At 32.3% G+C, this 20,177-nt stretch overlaps 1 protein-coding gene across 1 annotated transcript; it reads left to right on the plus strand.

Moving 5' to 3' along the window:
• The first annotated feature begins 1,676 nt into the window (after nt 1-1,676).
• LOC124370928 lies at nt 1,677-18,994 on the plus strand. Its single transcript, XM_046829235.1, has 6 exons — nt 1,677-1,828; nt 3,225-3,307; nt 4,578-4,626; nt 7,278-7,363; nt 12,482-12,614; nt 16,127-18,994. Exons 1-6 carry the CDS (start codon nt 1,801-1,803, stop codon nt 16,189-16,191), a joined length of 444 nt encoding a protein of 147 aa, XP_046685191.1. The 5' UTR covers nt 1,677-1,800; the 3' UTR covers nt 16,192-18,994.
• Nucleotides 18,995-20,177: the final 1,183 nt, after the last annotated feature.

The raw sequence follows: 20,177 nt of genomic DNA on the forward strand, positions 1-20,177 counted from the left end.
TTTCAAACCCCTTTCCGTAGTTTAGTACAGCAAACATATATTTAAATTACATTTTCAAAGCTGGATGTTGCAGGATGCAGCACGATTAAACTGCAGGCAATCAATGTGACTAGCCTCTTAAAATGTACCACTGTGTTTTTAGCTTCTACTCTGAATTAAACACATTTCAGTAATTTGGTACAACAACATATATATATATATATATATATATATATATATATATATATATATATATATATATATATATATATATATATATTACATTTTCAAAGCTGGATGCTGCAGGATGCAGCGCAATAAAATTTATTTAATTGAACCTTGATTTTACAACGTAATTAATGGCAGGCAATTACTCTTGTCTACATACAAATAAACCAATACAACGGAGTATCGAAAGACCAAAAAGATTATATTGATAAACATTTCACATAAATGTTAACTACATTAGATGCAATGGCCACTACTGCGCAGATACCAGTTAAGGTAAGTCCAATAACTTTATGGCCAGTTTTAATTAAACCACTATTTATTGTTTTGTAGTAAAACTTAAATTGAATTAAATTTAAAACAAGTAATAGCAGCTCAAAACTATGCCACGGAAAATTGTGTCAAATTGATCGAATTTATGTTTTAGGAAGAAGAGTGTAACAGAAGGCGACCAGGCAATACCAATATTACCAAACAGAGAAGTTATTTTTCCACGAAAAAGAACAAAAAATCCTCGCAGAGAGGCCTCACAGAGGAGAAAAAGTTAGAGATTTGCCTAGATTTAAACCTTCTGAGTGACAATGGCAGACTTCAATAAATTATATAAATTTGTGTAATTGTAATTGTATCATAAATCTGTATATTCATAGCATTAGAGATCAGTAGGACTAAATTATTTTTATCATCTGTATTACATAAATATTTCTGTAATATAAGTGTAATATTTCTTACATACATATAAGTGTTATAATTGTAAACCAAAAATATACTCATATATGATCTTAAACTGAATTTGTCAGTTACAGTAATATAATATAATTAGGAAAATTTTGTATTTATTAATGATGTCACGTACTATGTTAGGTATTTAAGTCAGGTAGTTGTCATTGATTTTGTCATATTTCTATAATTATGTTTTTGGTTGAATATTTACTCGCAAGTTTCTTTTTTAATGCCCTTAGTTTATTACAGCTTTTACATAACTCTTATTACAGATTTTGTAGCGTAATTATTAATTTATTTACTACCAATTAAGAACTCCACATTATAATATGTTGCTTTTGCCCTATTAATTTGAATATATTCCAATAGCACAAAAAGATTATGACATTTTATTCGTTGTGCACCATCTCACATTTTGTAAAGTGTCTTTGGAGTTATAAAGAAAGTTCAATATTAATATAATTAATTTGATATAATTTCTATGTTTTGCAGATATGTTCGGATATAAAACGACTCATTAATTCGGATATAAAACGACGCATTAATTCGGATATAAAACGACTCATTAATTCGGATATAAAACGACTCATTAATTCGTAAGATAATAGAAATCAGAACCGTTCCGAACTGAGGTCGCTATCAGCCGCATGTACAGAGTTTGTCAGGAATTTTCGGGATTTATCGGTACTGCTCGGCTCTGCCCCCACTCTTTCTCACCGCCTGGCTTGATCACCCCATCAAAAGTCAGGCGTGAGGAGCTCGTCTACGTCTGCTGCAGTGCTGTGCCGGTATTAGTTCATAGTTGTTGTTGTAGAGTGAGGTCAGTTATTCGTTGATATTATATATAATCAGTTGAGTACAGTGTCAACAATGTCAGCCGCTGTGAAAAGTACCAGTGGTAAGTAACGTATCCAGCATAACATTATCATCCTCTAGAAAACTGTTAGTTATTTTATAACACCTGCATGTTTTGGGGCCCTCGATGTGCGTCTAACACTTGATAGAAGGCCAAGGTTAATGCTTGGGTTCGTTTCGTATGACGTTTGCTCTATCGTTTCTTGGAGTCTGATTTGCATGAAAGTATGACAAGATGAGATCGCCCACTTTATAACATTTCAATTTCGTTATTGTACTTAAAATTTTGATCCATTACACAAGGTATTTTCCAAATAATAAGTAATGATGATTTCGTGTTATTATCAGTCATCACGTTTTTTTTATGTTTTCTCACGATGAAAAATTATTTCTGACGAAGACGCCTGGAACACTGTTCATTGATGATATGAATTCCTCATCATAGAACAACTGTTAAAACAATAATTTATAGTTTTCACTTGCGGTATGTGGAATTCCATCATTTTCCTGAAGATCTCTGGGGAGCCGGGATCGGTTATCTTGATCTGTTAAATAAGAAAAGAAAAGAAAAAAAGAAAAGAATTGTTAGTATTCTAAATTAAGTTAAATAATTACATTTTGTTCAGATTTGATATTGAAATTTTTTAATAATCAAAACTATTGACTGCTCTTGTGGATAAATACAGAATTTACTAATTCATTCATCTGTATAGGAGCTATTTTGAGTATGTATAATAGTAAAAACATTGTTTGCATTATTGGTACACATAAGAAGTTACAATAAAGATCATTACAAAAGGAACATACATGTTTAAATATATTTTTAAATTTGTAATTTTTTCAGTTATATTTTTATGTTTGCTTTTCTGGAAACTTTATAACAATAATTGTATTTAATTTGATAAACTCTAGATGAGTTTTTATTAGAGTTGTTTTTTATTAGAGTTTCCCAGTTACTATTATTTTATTGTTTGTATTATAAGTAACAAATTTGTGTGCAGTTTTACTCACAGCAAGTGCAATAATTGAATAAATGTAGACAGGGGCGTCACCAGCCGATGACCTGGGGGGGGGGGAAGCTGATATGGAGAATGAGAAAAGTATGATAATGGTCAACAGGTTCTTTTTTGATTCGGTTAATTCGAGGGTTTTTCGTAAACTTCTCGACCACTTCTAAGAGCAGTCAAGCAAAAAACTTAGGACTTTTGTTGCTTTACATTTGGTAACTTTTTTAGAATCTCCAGGGGGGGGGCAGCTGTCCCCCCCTTGGCGACGCCCCTTGAATATAGGTGTCAAATGTTGCAACTTATGGTTGTTTTGTTATTTTTTTTTTTTTACGGAAAAATTTGTTAAAATATACTTGTCATGTATATTATACATTTTTCACAAACTGTTCTGATTTGGTTTACTTACTTTATTATAATAAGTGTTTGTTTCAGGCTTAAATGTACCCTATATGGGAAAATGCTGCTTCTGCTTCTCCCTCAAATTTGGTTCTCTGGCCATTGCTGCTTGTTCTGTGGTGAGTTCAGTTAGTGTTACCCTATACTTAGGTAGTCATCCTATCCATTATATCCTAGGAGGTTAAACTGGAGTCTTGTCCCCTTATTCTCAAAATCTAGTAAAAAAATAAAACACAACAACTTAACATACCTAAAGTGTTAGTCTACTGGATATTTATGGATAGCTCGAAAAAAGGTAGAATTTTTTGCATAAAAAACGTTAATTATAGAATCTAATGTTCTTCAATACCGCAATTTGGGTGAGTACAATATTAGTATCCTTCGTAAAATGTAAAAATATCTTGAGCTTGTGGTTCATCTCTGATTATGGCTGAGTGTTTAGTTTATTGTTGATGATTAATTACTAGAAAGCATAACAGCCAACATATAGTAAGCGGAGCAAGTACTTTTTGCGATTCAATGTTTATTGAAATAAATTATATATATATATATATATATATATATATATATATATATATATATATATATATATATTACTGGAATAGAAAAACAGTCACTAAATCACTATATAATTATGATATGCCATCAGGACCAATCAGAACTCTATTGATTTATTTTTAATTTTGCATTATCTTATGTTTGAAATTTATTTTTCGATGCCTAAAGAAGAGAATAGATTCCAGTGAAGAACGTAGCTAGAAAAACATTTTGGGGGGTATCCAGACAACTAATATTTTCCCATAGTGGACAGAGAGTAAGGCTCCATTTTGTTCCTTAAAATGTTCTTGATTCATTTCTTTGTTGAGAACGGTCTTTCAGCATTACATGTCAGTAATACTGAACTATGTAAATAATAATAATCGTTTATTGAAAAAGTAATTGAAAAAATTTGGGGTGGGTATTTGGAACTCTTGGACCCCCTCGTTGGCTACGTCCTTGATACCCGTTCTTGTAAAATTGTGTTCCTTTGTAACATATACAATGGAAAATGTTCAAAATCCTGTGATTATGGTTTTAGGTTGTCTAGCAAATCGAGTAGTATTGTTTTATTTTGAAATCGTAATGTTTGATCAAAATTTGTAATCAATTCCACACAGTGATCAAATACCTTATGCTTGATCCATGATCACACCGAAAATCGCAGTGTTGGTTATTGGACGCAAAATATGGCCAGTATACTTTGGCCTTTTCTAGCTTAAAATAAGGAATGGTGTGAAATGGTAATAACTTTAATGTCACAGGATTAAGAAAAACGGTCTGTGTAAGTGTGTGTATTCAATATGCTATGTGTCTTTATTTTAGAAGGTAATTCTGTTTTACTTGTTACAGCTTTTCTGGATTTTTGTGCTGTTCGATATATTAACAGTCAACAGATACAGTAAGTCTGCTGTTCTTAATTTTAGATCATACGAAACCATTTATTGAGCTGAATCTGTTATTAGATAAGTAAACCAAAATATATTAAAATGCTTGAGAGGTTATGAAGACCTCACCAAACTATGACAAATAACTGAAGAGAATTTTATAGAAAATCATGTGTTTTATCATATATGATTTTAATAGATTTCTCAAAATTTGAAGTAATACAATGCTTATAAACGGATAATTGCAAAATGTCATGCAATGCGACCAAATAAATCAAATGAAAGTTTTAAGAAAAACTTTCATTCTGAAAATTTAAAATCAAAAGAAATATTTTTAATTTTAGTAACCAGTTTCATTGTTAACGATTTTTTAAATTTTTACTGTTTTGAGGAAAGGCTTAATATATATATATATATATATATATATATATATATATATATATATACATATATATATATATATATATATATATATATAAACTTTATTGGTATGTTAAATATACACTAATTTAATTCAAATTTAAACTTTACATATTTGGGTTTGACAATAATTGTACATTCAAGTTATTTATTGTATGACTAAATTCATAATTATTACAAATTAAAATTTTGTAATATTAAGATATCTAACGTCTTGGTTGTGACAAGGTATTTAGCTGTGATGAGTTGGATAAAAAATATGAAATTAGGGATGAAGGGAAAGCAGAAGAATGAAAAGTAGGCGACAGTATGATGTTCCAACAACTTTGTCTGTTGGTCATGTCACTTTTAGACCAGTCTAGGATAGCCATTCAAAAAAATAGGTTCAGATCAGGAGTAACATTTAACTCGTGATTGTTTGGCTCTCCTGACTTCATGCTACAAGGAAAGACAATCAACAAATACCTGTACTGCACAACTTTGATCAAGCTCTGCCAAGCGGTTCAGAACAAAAGGCGTGTCATAAAAAAGAAATCTTGCTCCTTGGCGACAGTGCAAAATTTCAAACTGTGCATAACCTTTGAAAATGATTGGATCTTTGACTGCCAGAGTAGGCAACAAATGTATTTGAAGAGGGATTTCAAAACATTTTTTCAAGGTATAACAGAATCTCCTCCTCTATGATGGTTATATTAATTAGAATTAATAAATATGCTATTTATTTCATGTTACGTAATTGAAAAAGTTGACATGGGCTTAACTTTATGTACATTAATAATTTAATAGCAAGTATAACATATTCCAAAACTATTTTTCTTGAACAAATACATACAACCATCTCTAGAAAATAAAGTTCACATTTTACAAAATTAAATAAGAGAGAATGCGATGTACTATCCTCATCCTTCAAAAGAATATACGACGTTGGATTTGAACTCAATTCTTTACTGGTTCAGAAATTCAAGTCAAAAAATTTAGAATATTATTATGTATATAATTTGAGTTTATCTGATAACCTTTCATTTCAGAAATCTGAAATTTATTGTCACATAACATTACATAATGCACTAGATAAAATCTACAATGAACAGGTCATCTATATTGAATGACTCGTCAGTATAATTAAAAATATACTATCCTAGAAATAAAACTATTTATAAACATAATTAATAACTAATTGATAAATAATCATAATTAATAACACAAATAGTGACACATATGTATACATATATGCGTACAAATAGAACATAAAGTTTTAACAGTATAGGTGAATTGTGTACAAAACGTTTAAAAATCTAAAAATAATTAGTGATAAAATAAATACAATGTACACTGGGAAAAAAATATATACAAGGTTTAAAGTTGTAGTTTTTTAAGTTTTGAAATGGTTGGAGAGTAATATATTGAATGAAGGTTGCATTAATTAGAAAATCATTTTCTGAGTAATATTCTTTCTCTATTAAGATAAGTAGACATATTAATACTTTAGTTTTATGGACTGGGCATGCAAGTCTGTCTCTCTTTCTTGTATTGTAATCATGATCTTTAGTGGTGATATTATTAGTACCATAGTTATTTTATGGGTATACATTAAGACCTCATATATATAAAGTGATGAAACGGTCAATAAGTTTAAATATAGACCTATAGGATGATCTAAAGTTTTATTTTGTTATCATTCTCAAAGCTATATTTTGCAATTTAAAAATATAAATTTCTTTGGAGGAAGAACCCCAGGCCAATATGCCATATTTTATGTGAGGAAAGAAATAAATATAATACACTGTCATCACTTGAAAATATATGCTATGTATCCTTCTCTGTGCAGATACACTGTCATTATCACTTGAAAATATATCCTATGTATCCTTCTCTGTGCAGATACACTGTCATTATCACTTGAAAATATATCTTATGTATCCTTCTCTGTGCAGATACCTTGTCATTATCACTTGAAAATATATCCTATGTATCCTTATCTGTGCAGATAAACTGACCTCATTACTGGAAAATATATCCTGTGTATCTCTGTGCAGATAAACTGTCCTCATCACTTGAAAATATATCCTATGTATCCTTCTCTGTGCAGATACAATGTCATCGTCACTTGAAAATATATCCTATGTATCCTTCTCTGTGCAGATACAGTGTCGTCATCACTTAAAAATATATCATATGTATCCTTATCTGTGCAGATAAACTGTCATCACTTGAAAATATATCCTATGTATCCTTCTCTGTGCAGATACAAAAAATGCTGTGGAGAGTGGTGTCGCCCGTCTATTGATTGATATGGTTCTGGCTACGTTGATGTTCATAGGAGCACAGAAGGTAAAATGTCAACGTAACATAAACGGAGCTATCTACACTATCTTATCTGATAGATATGAGTAGTATGTTCTGTGTATGGCTGAGCTTTTGTCACTTGTTAATAATGTAGGTACATAGTAGTAGATTTATTTTATATTAAAGGGAGGTCATTCGCAATTTGAGCCTTATTTTGCCCATTATCATGTACCACAACCTTGTGCTAGGATCTTACAAAACTGATTAAGGAGGAGGATACAGTACAAGATTGATGGTACTGATAAAAAGTGCTACAGTCACAGGCAGGATTCAACCTGTGCAACCTCTAACTCAGATTCAAAGTCTGACGTCTTAGACCGCTCGGCGATCGGCTTTCGAGGAACTTAAAGGAGTTTTAAACAGAAATGTCTTTGTAAAGCACATAGTGAGTAAAGATTAAAAAATCTAAACTATATTTAAGAACTTACAACAATGTCAATGTGTTGTGTGGTCACTTATAAGACTACATTTAACACGTTCATGACATCAGCATTGTCATGACTTTATTTACCGTTGCAGTTTTTAATAATAATAGCAAAAACCGTCATCAGTTTTTTCTACATCAAACGTCTAAGTATAAAGAGAAAGGTATGTAGGCTTGCAATTTTGCACAAAAACAATTATTTCATTTCAATTTTGCTCCGCGTAACTAAGGAGTACCTAAACAAATAATTTACCTTAAAAATTAAGCAACCATGCGCCTGAAAGGGCAGGTATTGGGGATCCATAACAGGCAAACATTAAAAACACAATAATGTATTACATAGCAGCTTGTACCTCATCGGGCGCACGTCACATTTTACAAAAGCCTGGTGTGTACCTGATCGGGTACACGAAGGCAGTTGCGAAAGAACGTATGTACCCGATAGGGTACACATCGTCTTGAACGTGTTAAATCATGGCCATTAATTCTTTGTTTGAAGGTTATTTTTGACGATGGAAGGATTGTGAAGGAAACAGGATTTTTCCGGTTATTTGCGATTGTTCAGTGAAACAAGAAATCAGTAAAACATGAAGGAAACAGGATTTTTTCCGGACATTTGCCATCGTTCAGTGAAACAAGAAATCAGTAACACATGAAGGAAACAGGATTTTTCCAGACATTTGCCATCGTTCATTGAAACAAGAAATCAGTAACACAACTGATTTACTGTGTTACTGATTTCTTGTTTCACTGAACGATGGCAAATGTCTGGAAAAATCCTGTTTCCTTCACATGCCCATTAAGTTCCTTATTCAAATAGTACTTTATGTTCAGCAAATAATGAAGAAGCTATATTTATAAAAAGTCTTTTTTATTACTTGTATTGAGATCATCTATCCTTCCACATATGCCTATCCTTTAACTAGTTCATAGATTTCTTACATTATTTTTATGTTGATTTTTTTGTATTCAACTACTTGTTTTTTGGTAATCTTCTAAATATATTTTATAATTTTAAGCTGGACAGAAGTTTTACTGAACACTATTTAAACTCTATGTGCTCTGTTTTGAAAGACAAACGAAATACAAATAAAAAAGTTATGAATAAAAAAGAATTTCTTAAAGAAAAAGCATATTTTTAATTGTATTAGTTTCTGACAGGTAAGACTACTATTATTATTGTCATAATTTAATAATATTGATTATTATGTAGATTTTTATGAACTGTTTGGTACGGTAGAATTATTTAAGATGTATATAATTATTAAAATAGGTATAATATTAATTATTGTTGTACTTAATATTTGTTATTTGTATATTTGAATTTTTAATAATAATGAATTCATTATTAAATATATATTTAAAAGAAAATGTGTATGTATATGAGTTGAAGTTTAAAACAACTGCTTATGGTAATGTTGCATGAGTGTATTTATTAATAATGTATAGCATTGACTATTAATAAATATAATATTATTTTAGTAATTTGTGACTACAATTTTAAAACTTTATTGCATGTATATATATTTTTTCTAGTTTATTTTTGTATTTGAATTGAAACCATGAAAAAACCGCTATGTAATAATCCATAAGTGCATTTCATCATAATAATAAAACAAAAGTATTAATATTTAGAGTGTTTGCTTAATAACGTGTTATTGAATTTGAATTATTAAATTTAGTTTCGTCAGTTAGTGATTGCAATGTAATGAAACGGCATTGAATTTTACCCCATAAGAACTATCCTAAACCTAAAAACCTTGTATGGCATTACTTTTGGTCATTATTATGTGAGATCATTAATATGTACCCAACCACTTTTGAGATGTTCTGTAAAACCTTTTTTTATTTTTAAACAATGTAGATAAAAAAAGTTTGAAATAACCAGTGAAATGATGAATAGAAATGTTTCCAAATCATCCTAATATGTTCTATTTGGATGCATGTTTGGGAATTGATAATAATACATCTAAACTTTTTAAGGGAACAAATATACGATTTCAGTTAAAATAATTATTAATTTCAATTTGTTTGATTGCTAGACAATTAGACATACTCTACAGGTGGTGTGGGTAGCCTATATTCAATAGAGTACCCACACCAATGTTCTTTGTTATTGGTAAAGATTAATTGAACAAGTTTATTCGTTTTCTTACATAATATTAGCGTGTTGATAATATAGTAACGTAGTATGTTTGTTGGTCCATAGGATATTAAAATACAATCATAAACTAATCCATTCATATACCTTCCAGTTGAAACCACCCCTGTTCAGCAAAAACTGATGTGTCACTTAAATCTGGGCAACCTTGTGGATGTCTAGGAGCGGCACATCATTAACCGCAAATGTCGAGGTTCTGGGGTAATCCAATAGGTCTAGTCTACTGTGGGAGATGACTGTTGGAGGTGGTGGGGTTTGTTCCCTAACCTCAGAGGTTCTTGCTAGCCTCAACAAGGGTTTGCCACTCCCTGCTTACTTTGACTAGAGAGGCTGGTTCAGAGCTGGCCTCCCCTTCTTCCAGGGGGACATGACTTTGAGTAGTGCTCTAATTCTTCCTCATGGATCTCGATAGGAGGCGGCCCTTACCCCCAACCTTACCCATCCTGAATATCCTGACACTCCGGAAACAGCGCAAAGGTACTTACAGGACTAAGCGCAATTTATAAACCTCTTGTCCTAAGAGAACAAAAAAATCCATTCATAATTTAACTGTGCACATTGTTTTTATCAATAATGAGATGTATCTAGTAAATATACTTCAAACCCATGGTAGGTATTCCTTATATTATTCCCCTGTTCATACATCCGTACGCAACGTACGAAGTAGGCATGATTCGATTAAACGATCAAATATAATATACTATAAAATTTAAGTAAGTGATCAATATATGGATCAATTATAATGGAGTATGATCAATCAGCAGTGATTGGTGGTCCGTGGAGTATGAATATTAACATGTGAGGGATGTGCACCTATGAGAGCATGGGAAGGCTGGCTAGACGATCACCACTACGATGACTCATCTCCGGCCGGCCCCATATTTTTCCTGGCTTCACATTGCCTTTACTTCTGCTACATCTGTTGGTCTATTGAGTCTATGCTCACAACACGTGTGACTATTTTAGTAAATATAAATACTGATCATTTCAACGAATGTTTTTAATTATTTATTAATAACAGCTTTTACTTGGTAATGAAATGAATTTACATCACTGTGTTAGTTTTTCTTGATTATATATCATTATTAACAAATTATTTTTAAATTTTGATACAGCTAGGTGCTAGCCCCTACCAACCGATGGTGGGGGGTATGTCTCCCCTAAGCCTCTAGTTCTGTGTCTGTTGTCAATGTAATGTTTTAAACTTACTGTAACATTTTGTGTGTGTCATATAAATTATTAATTATTTTAAATAATGTTTTCATTACGTAGGTCTTGAATTTGCATTTTACTTTACATAGTGTTAATACGAGGTTTAGTATTGTTAAATATTTTGAGGTCATTCATGTATGTGTAATGTATATATTTAAATAAAGTATTATTCAATTGGATTTGAGTACATCCAACCTCTTTTGGAGAATGAAAATTTCCCTCCTTGATTTTACTGAATTTACTGAAGGGGAAACCATACTAATGATTCGAACCTAGGGAATAATAAAAAAAGCAGTTCAATCACTATAACAAACACTTGCCCACAAAGCTAATTGGCACATAAAGTCGTTGGCAAGTCTTAAAACTGTTCTGGTTTTGTGTTGGACACTGCCATAGCTGGCCACTTTGCTACTCACCATTAGGAGGTTAAGAATTAATGAGGGGGGGGGGGTCGGAACCTGAGTGCTAAGTATTGAAATTGAAACAGTAAATTAAAAAATTAAAGGCCTACAATACTTTCAATAAATAGTGCATTATTAAATGATTACTTATTGTATTCCGTATGTCTGAGTGTCTATGTGATGGAAAGGTTCCAGGGATTTGAAACTTATTGGTATTTATTGAAAGAAACAGGATTTTCCAGACATTTTCCACCGTTCAGTGATACAAAAAAATCAGCAACACAACGTTACGAGATCTGCAATCTGATCTCTTCTTCTGGTGAATAACCTAACACATAACTACAATCTAGGTTAAAATTCCGCAGCATTGTGACACACCTAAGTCAGGAATCACAACAACCATGCTGTGTGTGAACTCTATGTAGACTAACTCTAAAACATGCACTTAATAATTAAAAAAACACTAATTATAAGTGACCTGCGGAATACAGGTCACAACACAATACCCAAGGTACTACTACTCGCCCAAAGAAAATTTCTGTTGGAGTCAAAGGTCAAAAAGGCAGCACAGTTTTCACTATAAATGAAGGGCTGTTGGTAACCATAATGGCAACAAGAAAAAAGGAGTAATTAATCATTTTAAATTTTTCAATAATATATCAAAATGTCATTGTGAAGATCTTTTGTTGGATTGGTTGGTTTCATAAAGTGATGGACGGAGTGGACTAAGACGTAGGACTTCAGATCTCAGCTGGAGATAACGCAGGTTCAAATCCTGTCCATGACCGTAGTGCTTTTGATCAGTACCATCAACCTTGTACTGTATCAACTCTCCCCCTTATTCTGTTTGATGAGATCCTCGCACAGGTCAGTGACCTTTTAAGTGAAGTAACATGTATTTACAGAGAATGTCGCTGCTGATACTACTGTGGGTGCTGGTAGAGTTTGTGCTGATCCTCGTCAACGTTGTATTGGCTTTAGTCGTCGGAATAATGCAGCTCAGCCATGTGATGCTGCTAGGAGCGGCCATTATTGGCAGTAAGTTGATTTGCTAGTACACTATCACTTTATATATGCTAGTACGCTATCACTTTATAAGTGCTAGTACACTATCACTTTATAAGCACTAGTACTCTATAACATTATATTATGTCCTAGTACACTAGTAGCTAGTGTACTAAAACTTTAACCGGTACAAGCCCATGGGGTCAGTATCAACCCTCTATCAGTACAACAGTATATTAACAGAACGATATGCTCCAGATGTATGGATTATAATGATAGTGTAACAGCACATGTAAAGTAATAGTGTACTAAAACTTTATAACCCATAATAAAAAGATAAAGGATAACCCATAATATATCGAGGATCTGAAGCGTATCATTCAGATAACTGTTGTACTAGTAACGGACCAATACTAATCCTATAGACTCAAATACAGGATAGAAATCATTACCTTGGTGACGAGGTATGCTAAAAATGTATAATTAATTTTTATTTACTGAATTACACTCTTAAAATGGTTACTTTCGAAATATTGAAAATAATTGTAGAAAAAAAGTACTCTATTCATGTGAAAAGATAGCTCAACCTATTAGAATGTACCTTTTCACAGTATGGCAGTGATTAGCACACTTAAGTGGAAATTGAAGTAGATGTTACAAGATCCAGGTGACCATGGTAATTTTGGGATAAACCACATCTCTGATCTCTTTCATATTTTGTTCTACAGAAGGCATGAATTATTGGATGCTCTGGATGGATAAAATTACACCCCCTAATATTGCAGAAGTCAATAAATCCCATTCTCTCACTGAGTCTTATTCAGTAAACCATCAGGGGTGTGAAAGTCTCATAGGTGTACTGGCTGTAGCGGTATTCCAAAAGCACGCTGAGAAAGTTCCTTAAAGTTCATTTAGATCGTGTCCAATTCCACAAGGGCCATAAGCTTGTAGCCCTCACCACTGGGGATTTCAGGCTCATTTTCCTGATTGGTGAGATATCTCCAGGTACCTCTACGGTACTTAACATTACAGGAAGAAAAATGATGCAATCATTTTACATCAGATAAAACTGTACCATCAGCATCAAATCAAATCACATTTTTACTGCCGAAACATTATACAACACATGGAAAATGTCAAATTTTTACTTTTTACTTGCTAAAATTTTTGTCAAACACACCACAAGAAATCTCGTTCAAACATACAATTTTGCAAACGTACCTACATCCATTCATTCACTAATTATTCCCACTTCCAGCGAGGAAGTCTAGTCAGTCTTTTTAATTGGTGGTCTCCCAATCATAAGCAAAAAACTTGTCAACATTATGAAATGTTTGTGACACTAAAAAGAGTTTCAAACGATTTTTTAACACTTTGAACGTTGGAGTGTTTTTAATTGAATCTGGTAACTTATTGATGAAATGAACACCTGCCTGTGAAAGCAAGCGTTAATAAACCACCGTTCTGTGTCTACCAGTCCGGTAGTTATCTCTGCATCTAGTCTCATACGCATGTATGTCTCGGCCATTCGTCATGGCACATTTAGACACACAAAACAGAGTTGTTTCCACGATGTAGAGACTGGGCAGCAGTGCGGATCGCTTGTTTTTGCAGCTCGAACACTCTCAGGAATTGATTGTTTGCACAAGCTCCCCACAACACCATCCCGTAAATGAGATGGGGGTAAATCAAGCCATAATATGCCATCATCAGAACCTGAATCGGGCAGTATTTGGCTAGAGACCTCAAAACATAAACGCCTGAGGCCAATTTGGAGCAAACGTGGTCGATGTGATCGTTCCAAGTCAACCCTCGATATAGGTATATTCCTAGGAATTTCAAACAATATACTTCTTCCAGCATGGTGTCAGCCAACATAACAGCTGGCTCGTCATGACTATCTACTGATCGTATAGCAAAATTTATAAAATTGGATTTTGCAGAATTTGTTTTAAGATTGAGGCCGTTAAATTTTTGGCGCAGTTGTTGATTTCAATAAAACTCTGCTGTTCCAGAATTAATTTTGATTTGCTAGTGAAACAGAGAGTCATGTCATCAGCATACTGCACTAGTCTTCCGTGCAGAAGTGATGAACCTACATCACTGACATAGATCAGGAAGTGAATTGGACTCTCTATTCGGATTGTGATTTTTTTCCAACTATGCCTGTGATTACTAAAATCATAGAAAGAACATGCCATCCTATCATTTTGCATCAGGCAGGGAATTTGGAGTCTCTCTTTAGGGGAATATTTACAAAGATAAACCCCAATTACGATTGTGAGATTTATCCTTCTATCCCTATGGTCCATAATTACTGTTGAAAAAAATCATCATTCAATGCTTAGCACATATTATTTCATAAATTCCAGCCCCTGTTCCTCCATCTTATATTATGTACAGTAATCATTGTAACATAGGAGGAGAGGTCACCTGTCTATTCCTCTCTGGTTTCGAACAGTACCCCAAATTATCCACCATTTTATCCTAAGGTACAATCCAAGATACCATAACCTCTTAAGAATTGCTAATAGGTTCTGTGTAAATTCGTCTGTTTCACTAGAAATTCTGCAAAGAAAGACAATATACTCTTATTGGTCAGTAATCACGATGATTTACAAATTAACTAAGTTTTAGATAAATTTAATAGGCAATATATCCAGAAAGCTGGTAAATGCTTCAATATAACAGCTACTTACCCAACCTGCAATGAAGAGAGCAAAAACCTCTGTATGTCTTCTTACCATTACGTAGCCAACGAGAGGGTTCAAGAGATCCAGCCCCCCTAAATTTTCATTTTTTTCGATTACATTTTTAACAATTAACGATTATTATTAACAGGTACTGCTGAAAGATCGTTCTCAACATTGAAACGTTTTGTCTTTTTAAGGAACAAAATGGGGAATGAGCGGTTTATTACTTTTGCCTTACTATCTGTCAACTATGAGAAGATATTAGTCGTCTTGACTTCTCCCCCCCCCCTCAATATTGTTTCCCGGCTACATTCTTGTACCATTGAGTCAAAGCTTTCTCAGTAGCTTTGGCATAGCTTTCGTTTTTCTCACGTGCTTATTATTTTTAATTATGGTAAGAAAGAATCTTTGTACTAAACACCTTGTATCTTACTAAACATATGTTATGTTTTACAAACTTGTGCTAAATTTTGAAAAATTGGATGATATTACCGAAATGACAGCATGCTTGTTTCGTACAGCATTAAAACAGTATTAATCCAAAGATTTGTTTTATAAAGAAAACAATTGTGCAATATTGCAATAGTTCTGTAGTACTACGCTTTATAAGTTTTAATCTCTAATAAAAATGTATACATGCATTTATAAAAGTTAAACTGGGTGGCATCATTTGTTAGATGATTATTCTATTTCTAACAAATGATTTGATGAAATCTAGTGTCATTGTATCTAAGGCGAGATATTGAATATTATATTTTTATAATAGTGTTATAAACTTGTTTAATGTTTCAGATTGTCAACAAAATATACTTATGAGTGTATCACAAGTAATTATTTCGTAAATGCTTTCAGCTTTCTACACCCTCGCCTTAATCGTGGTGTTTAACTTCTACCGTGAGGTGAGAGATGGCCAATGAACTATCTTGGATCATCCCTGGATAATCTCAGGATCCTAACCGGATCACTTCTGGATACTTGTCTACGCATCAGTCCTTATACTGATACGATATCGTATATGACTGAACATGTAAACTTTTATTGAACAAGTACCTGAATTAATAAAAAGCCAGAGGAAACATTTGTTTTGGTTATAAGCTGCTTTATTTTTTAAAAGTAATATTTACTAGCATAAGTTGTTAAGACTGTGTCATTGTTATTGGTGTAAGGTGTATTAGCAGTAAATAATTAATTTAAGTTTGATGTAAGACCAGCATGTAGAAAAAAGGACTTGATAAAATCATGTGTATTCTTTTCTTGGTGAGTACTTGAAGTTGAGTTGCAGATGGTATTGATAAAAACATGTTCTTGCATTTTAGTATTCATTTATATTTTAGGGATTGATTTAATACTCTGTAAACGCATTATTGTACACATAGATAATAATTTGAGGTAACTGAAAAATATTTAGAATATTTTATTTTAAACACCAGCAGTTACCCACATTTATATAATAATAATTAAATTCATAGATATTACATTTTAAATAAGATTTCAAGTTAAATATTCAATGTAGAAGTCAAAGCTAGTTGAAACCAAAAAAGAATGTTATGATGAAAAATAATTCTGAAAATGTTTGTAAAAATTCCTGGGAAATAATAAACAAAGAAACAAAGAAAAGTAACAGTAAACAGGAAAGAATTTGAACCTAGAATTTGATAATAAAATAGTTTTCCACCCTCATGAGGTTAGCAATAGTTTTAATAATCATTTTATAAGCACAATTGAAAGTATGTTGCAGGAATTTCCAGCAAGACAGAAAAATAATTCACCAACAAGAGAATTCTCAAAACAGATTTCAAATTTTAGATGCCCCCACCTCCCAGTCAGTGAAAAAGAACTATTAGATATTTTTAAGACTCTAAAAAATAAATGGTGAAGTGGTTATGATGAGGTTCCAATTAAAATCATAAAATTAATTAAAATGCCATTAAATACACCGTTATTACATAATCAATTCATCTTTTATCTTCCCCAGTAGACTGAAGATTTCAAAAGTTTTTAAAAAGGGGGACCAAACTGATATTCAGAATTACTGTCCTATTTCAATACTACCATCAATTTCAAAAAGTTTTGAAAGAACCATGTATCTTAAGCTTACTGAACACTTAAAAAGCAATGATCTTTTTGATAAGGAACAACATAGTTTTCGTAAAAATAAATCAACAACACAGCTCCTGTAAGCTTTACAGCATTTTCGGTTGAATCCATTGATAAAAAAAAGTAGCAGGAATATTCATGGATCTATCAAAAGCGTTTGATAGCATCACACCGTAAATTAGTTAAGAAATTACAAGACATAGGAATCAAAAATATTTATTTGAAATGGTTTGAATCATACTTACAACATAGGCAGCAGTACATAGAGATTTCTCAATCTGAGAATAATAGAATAACAAAATTTAAATTTAAATTACAAACAATTCAATACAGGGTACTCCAGGGGTCAATTTTGGGGCCTCTTTTGTTTATTTGTTACACTCAAGACATGCCTGATTGTCTTAATCGAATATATGGAATTAAAAACAAATTGTGTCTTTATGCAGATGACTCAAACCCCATCATGTCAGCAAAAACCAGCTTAGAATTGGAATTGGCCTCATTTATTGAACTGTTGAGAATTCAAAATTTTTTCATAGATAATGGACTTATCCTAAACATAAAAATGCCAACTTAATCTCATTTGGAAAAAAACAAAGTAGGAACATTTCTGAAATGAATTGATAATGAATTTATAAATGAAACAGAAAAAATTAAATTTTTAGGTCTACATGTGGATAAACATCTTACATGGGACTCGCATATTGATTATATAATGAAAAAAGTTAATTCAGGTATTTATGCTCTAAAACGATCTTATCATTTCTCTATAATTTATCAGTGCTTCAAACCGTATTTCATGCTCGTATTCAGTCACATGTATTCTATAAAATAAGTGTCTATGGTGGGACCTCAAATCAAAATCTAAATAAAATTCTCTACCTTCAAAAAAAGTTCTGAGAACAATCTTGCGATTAAGAATAGTGATGATTTGGTCAAGGGACATTTTACCAACTTACGAATACTGACAGTGTATAGCTAGTATATTTTTAATACAATCATTTATGTAAAAAACTACAAACTCAATTTCAAAATATAAAGAGGTACACTTTTACAATACCAGAAACAAAAACACCATTTTATTACCTCATAACCTAAAACAATTTAAGAAAGGCACCACCTATGCTGGAATATAGTTTTTAAACTATATTCCCAAAACAATAAGGGAAATAAATTAATTAAAAAATTTAAACTATTATTAAAAGGTTTTCTTTTGCAGCATGTTTTTTATTCACTAAATAAATTATATTCAATAGGACAGTCAGTATAACTCATAAACATACAATAGTGTTTTTAAGGTTTTCTTACAATTATTTTTATCATATATCATATGAGGTTTTTACAGTATGAAGTAACATTGTTAATAGTAGTTATAATGTACTTGGCACTACTTTATTGTATATTTATACATACTAAATATAGACTTTTTGATTTTATTTTATTGATTTTTACGTTTTATAATAAATTATCTTATTTTTTAGATTATTACCTTTTAATGCATGTGAAGCAATTGGCTTTCGATTGTCTTGCAACTTTTGAAAATGTATTAAGAGACTGTCCATATTTATGTATGCACTTTTAAGACACAATTTTTTCATGGATAAAATCTTTTAAAAACAGAAACATATGTGTATAATTTGCAAAACCTTTTTTAAATACATGTACAGTATTCTGTCATGATTAGAATTGAACGAAGACCATTAATGGACTATACATTTTTTAAATTTTGTCTTTCTGTCTGTCCGCATGATATCTCGAGTTTAAACTTACTTGAAATTTTTCAAAAGGCAACATCGAATTCTACAATAGCACATGTCACTCCAAGGAATTTGGCTGAGCGTTACGGAAAATTTTTTTCATTGTTCTTTTTTTTCTCTCTTAGGACAAGAAGCTTATAAATTGCACTTAGTCCTGTAAGAACCTTTGCGCTGCTTCCGGAGTGATAGGATATTCAGGATGGGTAAGGTTAGGGAGTAGGGGCCGCCTCCTATCGAGATCCATGAGGAAGAATTTAGGGCACTACATCTCAAAGTCATCCCGGAAGAAGGGGAGGCCAGCTCTGAACCAGCCTCTCCAGTCAAAGTAGGCAGGGGGTGGCACACCCTTGTTGAGGTTAACAAGAACCTCTGAGGTAAGGGAACAAACCCCACCAACTCCAACAGTCATCTTCCACAGTAGACTAGACCTATCGAATTGCCCATGAACCCCAGAATCTCAACATTTGCGGTTAGTGATGTGCCGTTACTGGACATCCATAAGGTTGCCCAGATTGAAGTGCCACATCGCTTTTTGCTGTGCCCAGTGGCACTTCATTGTACTTATAAGTAACCATAATCGAAATTTCAAGGGAAATAAATTTATAAACAAAGCGAGTACAACCGTGTGATTAGTAACACCGCCTAATGAAACGGCATGTCGATCCATGGGGTATGGCTGAGTGCTTTAAGGATGAACTTTGACTTTTAAACTTTGCACGCAAACTAAGCAATGCCTGCCTGTAACCCAACACATGGTGTGTTGTATTCTTACCCGGTATGAATCATAAAATTGACATTATTATTCCAAAATAATGAGAATGAACAGAAGTAAACTTCTTAGGTTCTCTTAGGTTTCTCTGCGTTTATTTATTGTAGTCAGTTCAGTATTGATACCATAAGCAAATGTAAACAACATAAACTAAAATACTATATTTCACTAATGCAGCATGTATGCAAGTTACGACTAGCCAAGATTTCTCAGTGTATGTGATCAGTGAAGATGTTAAAATATCTCATTAGTCAAAGTAAATAAACTGATAGAATACAAT

The sequence above is a fragment of the Homalodisca vitripennis genome, unplaced genomic scaffold (assembly GCF_021130785.1).
Source record: "Homalodisca vitripennis isolate AUS2020 unplaced genomic scaffold, UT_GWSS_2.1 ScUCBcl_608;HRSCAF=2996, whole genome shotgun sequence".
Lineage (NCBI taxonomy): Eukaryota > Metazoa > Arthropoda > Insecta > Hemiptera > Cicadellidae > Homalodisca > Homalodisca vitripennis.

Coding starts and splice junctions, on each gene's coding strand:
- LOC124370928 (XM_046829235.1), top strand. CDS start 1,801: ATGTCAGCCGCTGTGAAAAGTACCAGTG. Junction 1,829..3,224: donor CGCTGTGAAAAGTACCAGTG/GTAAGTAACGTA, acceptor TGTTTGTTTCAG/GCTTAAATGTACCCTATATG. Junction 3,308..4,577: donor CCATTGCTGCTTGTTCTGTG/GTGAGTTCAGTT, acceptor TACTTGTTACAG/CTTTTCTGGATTTTTGTGCT.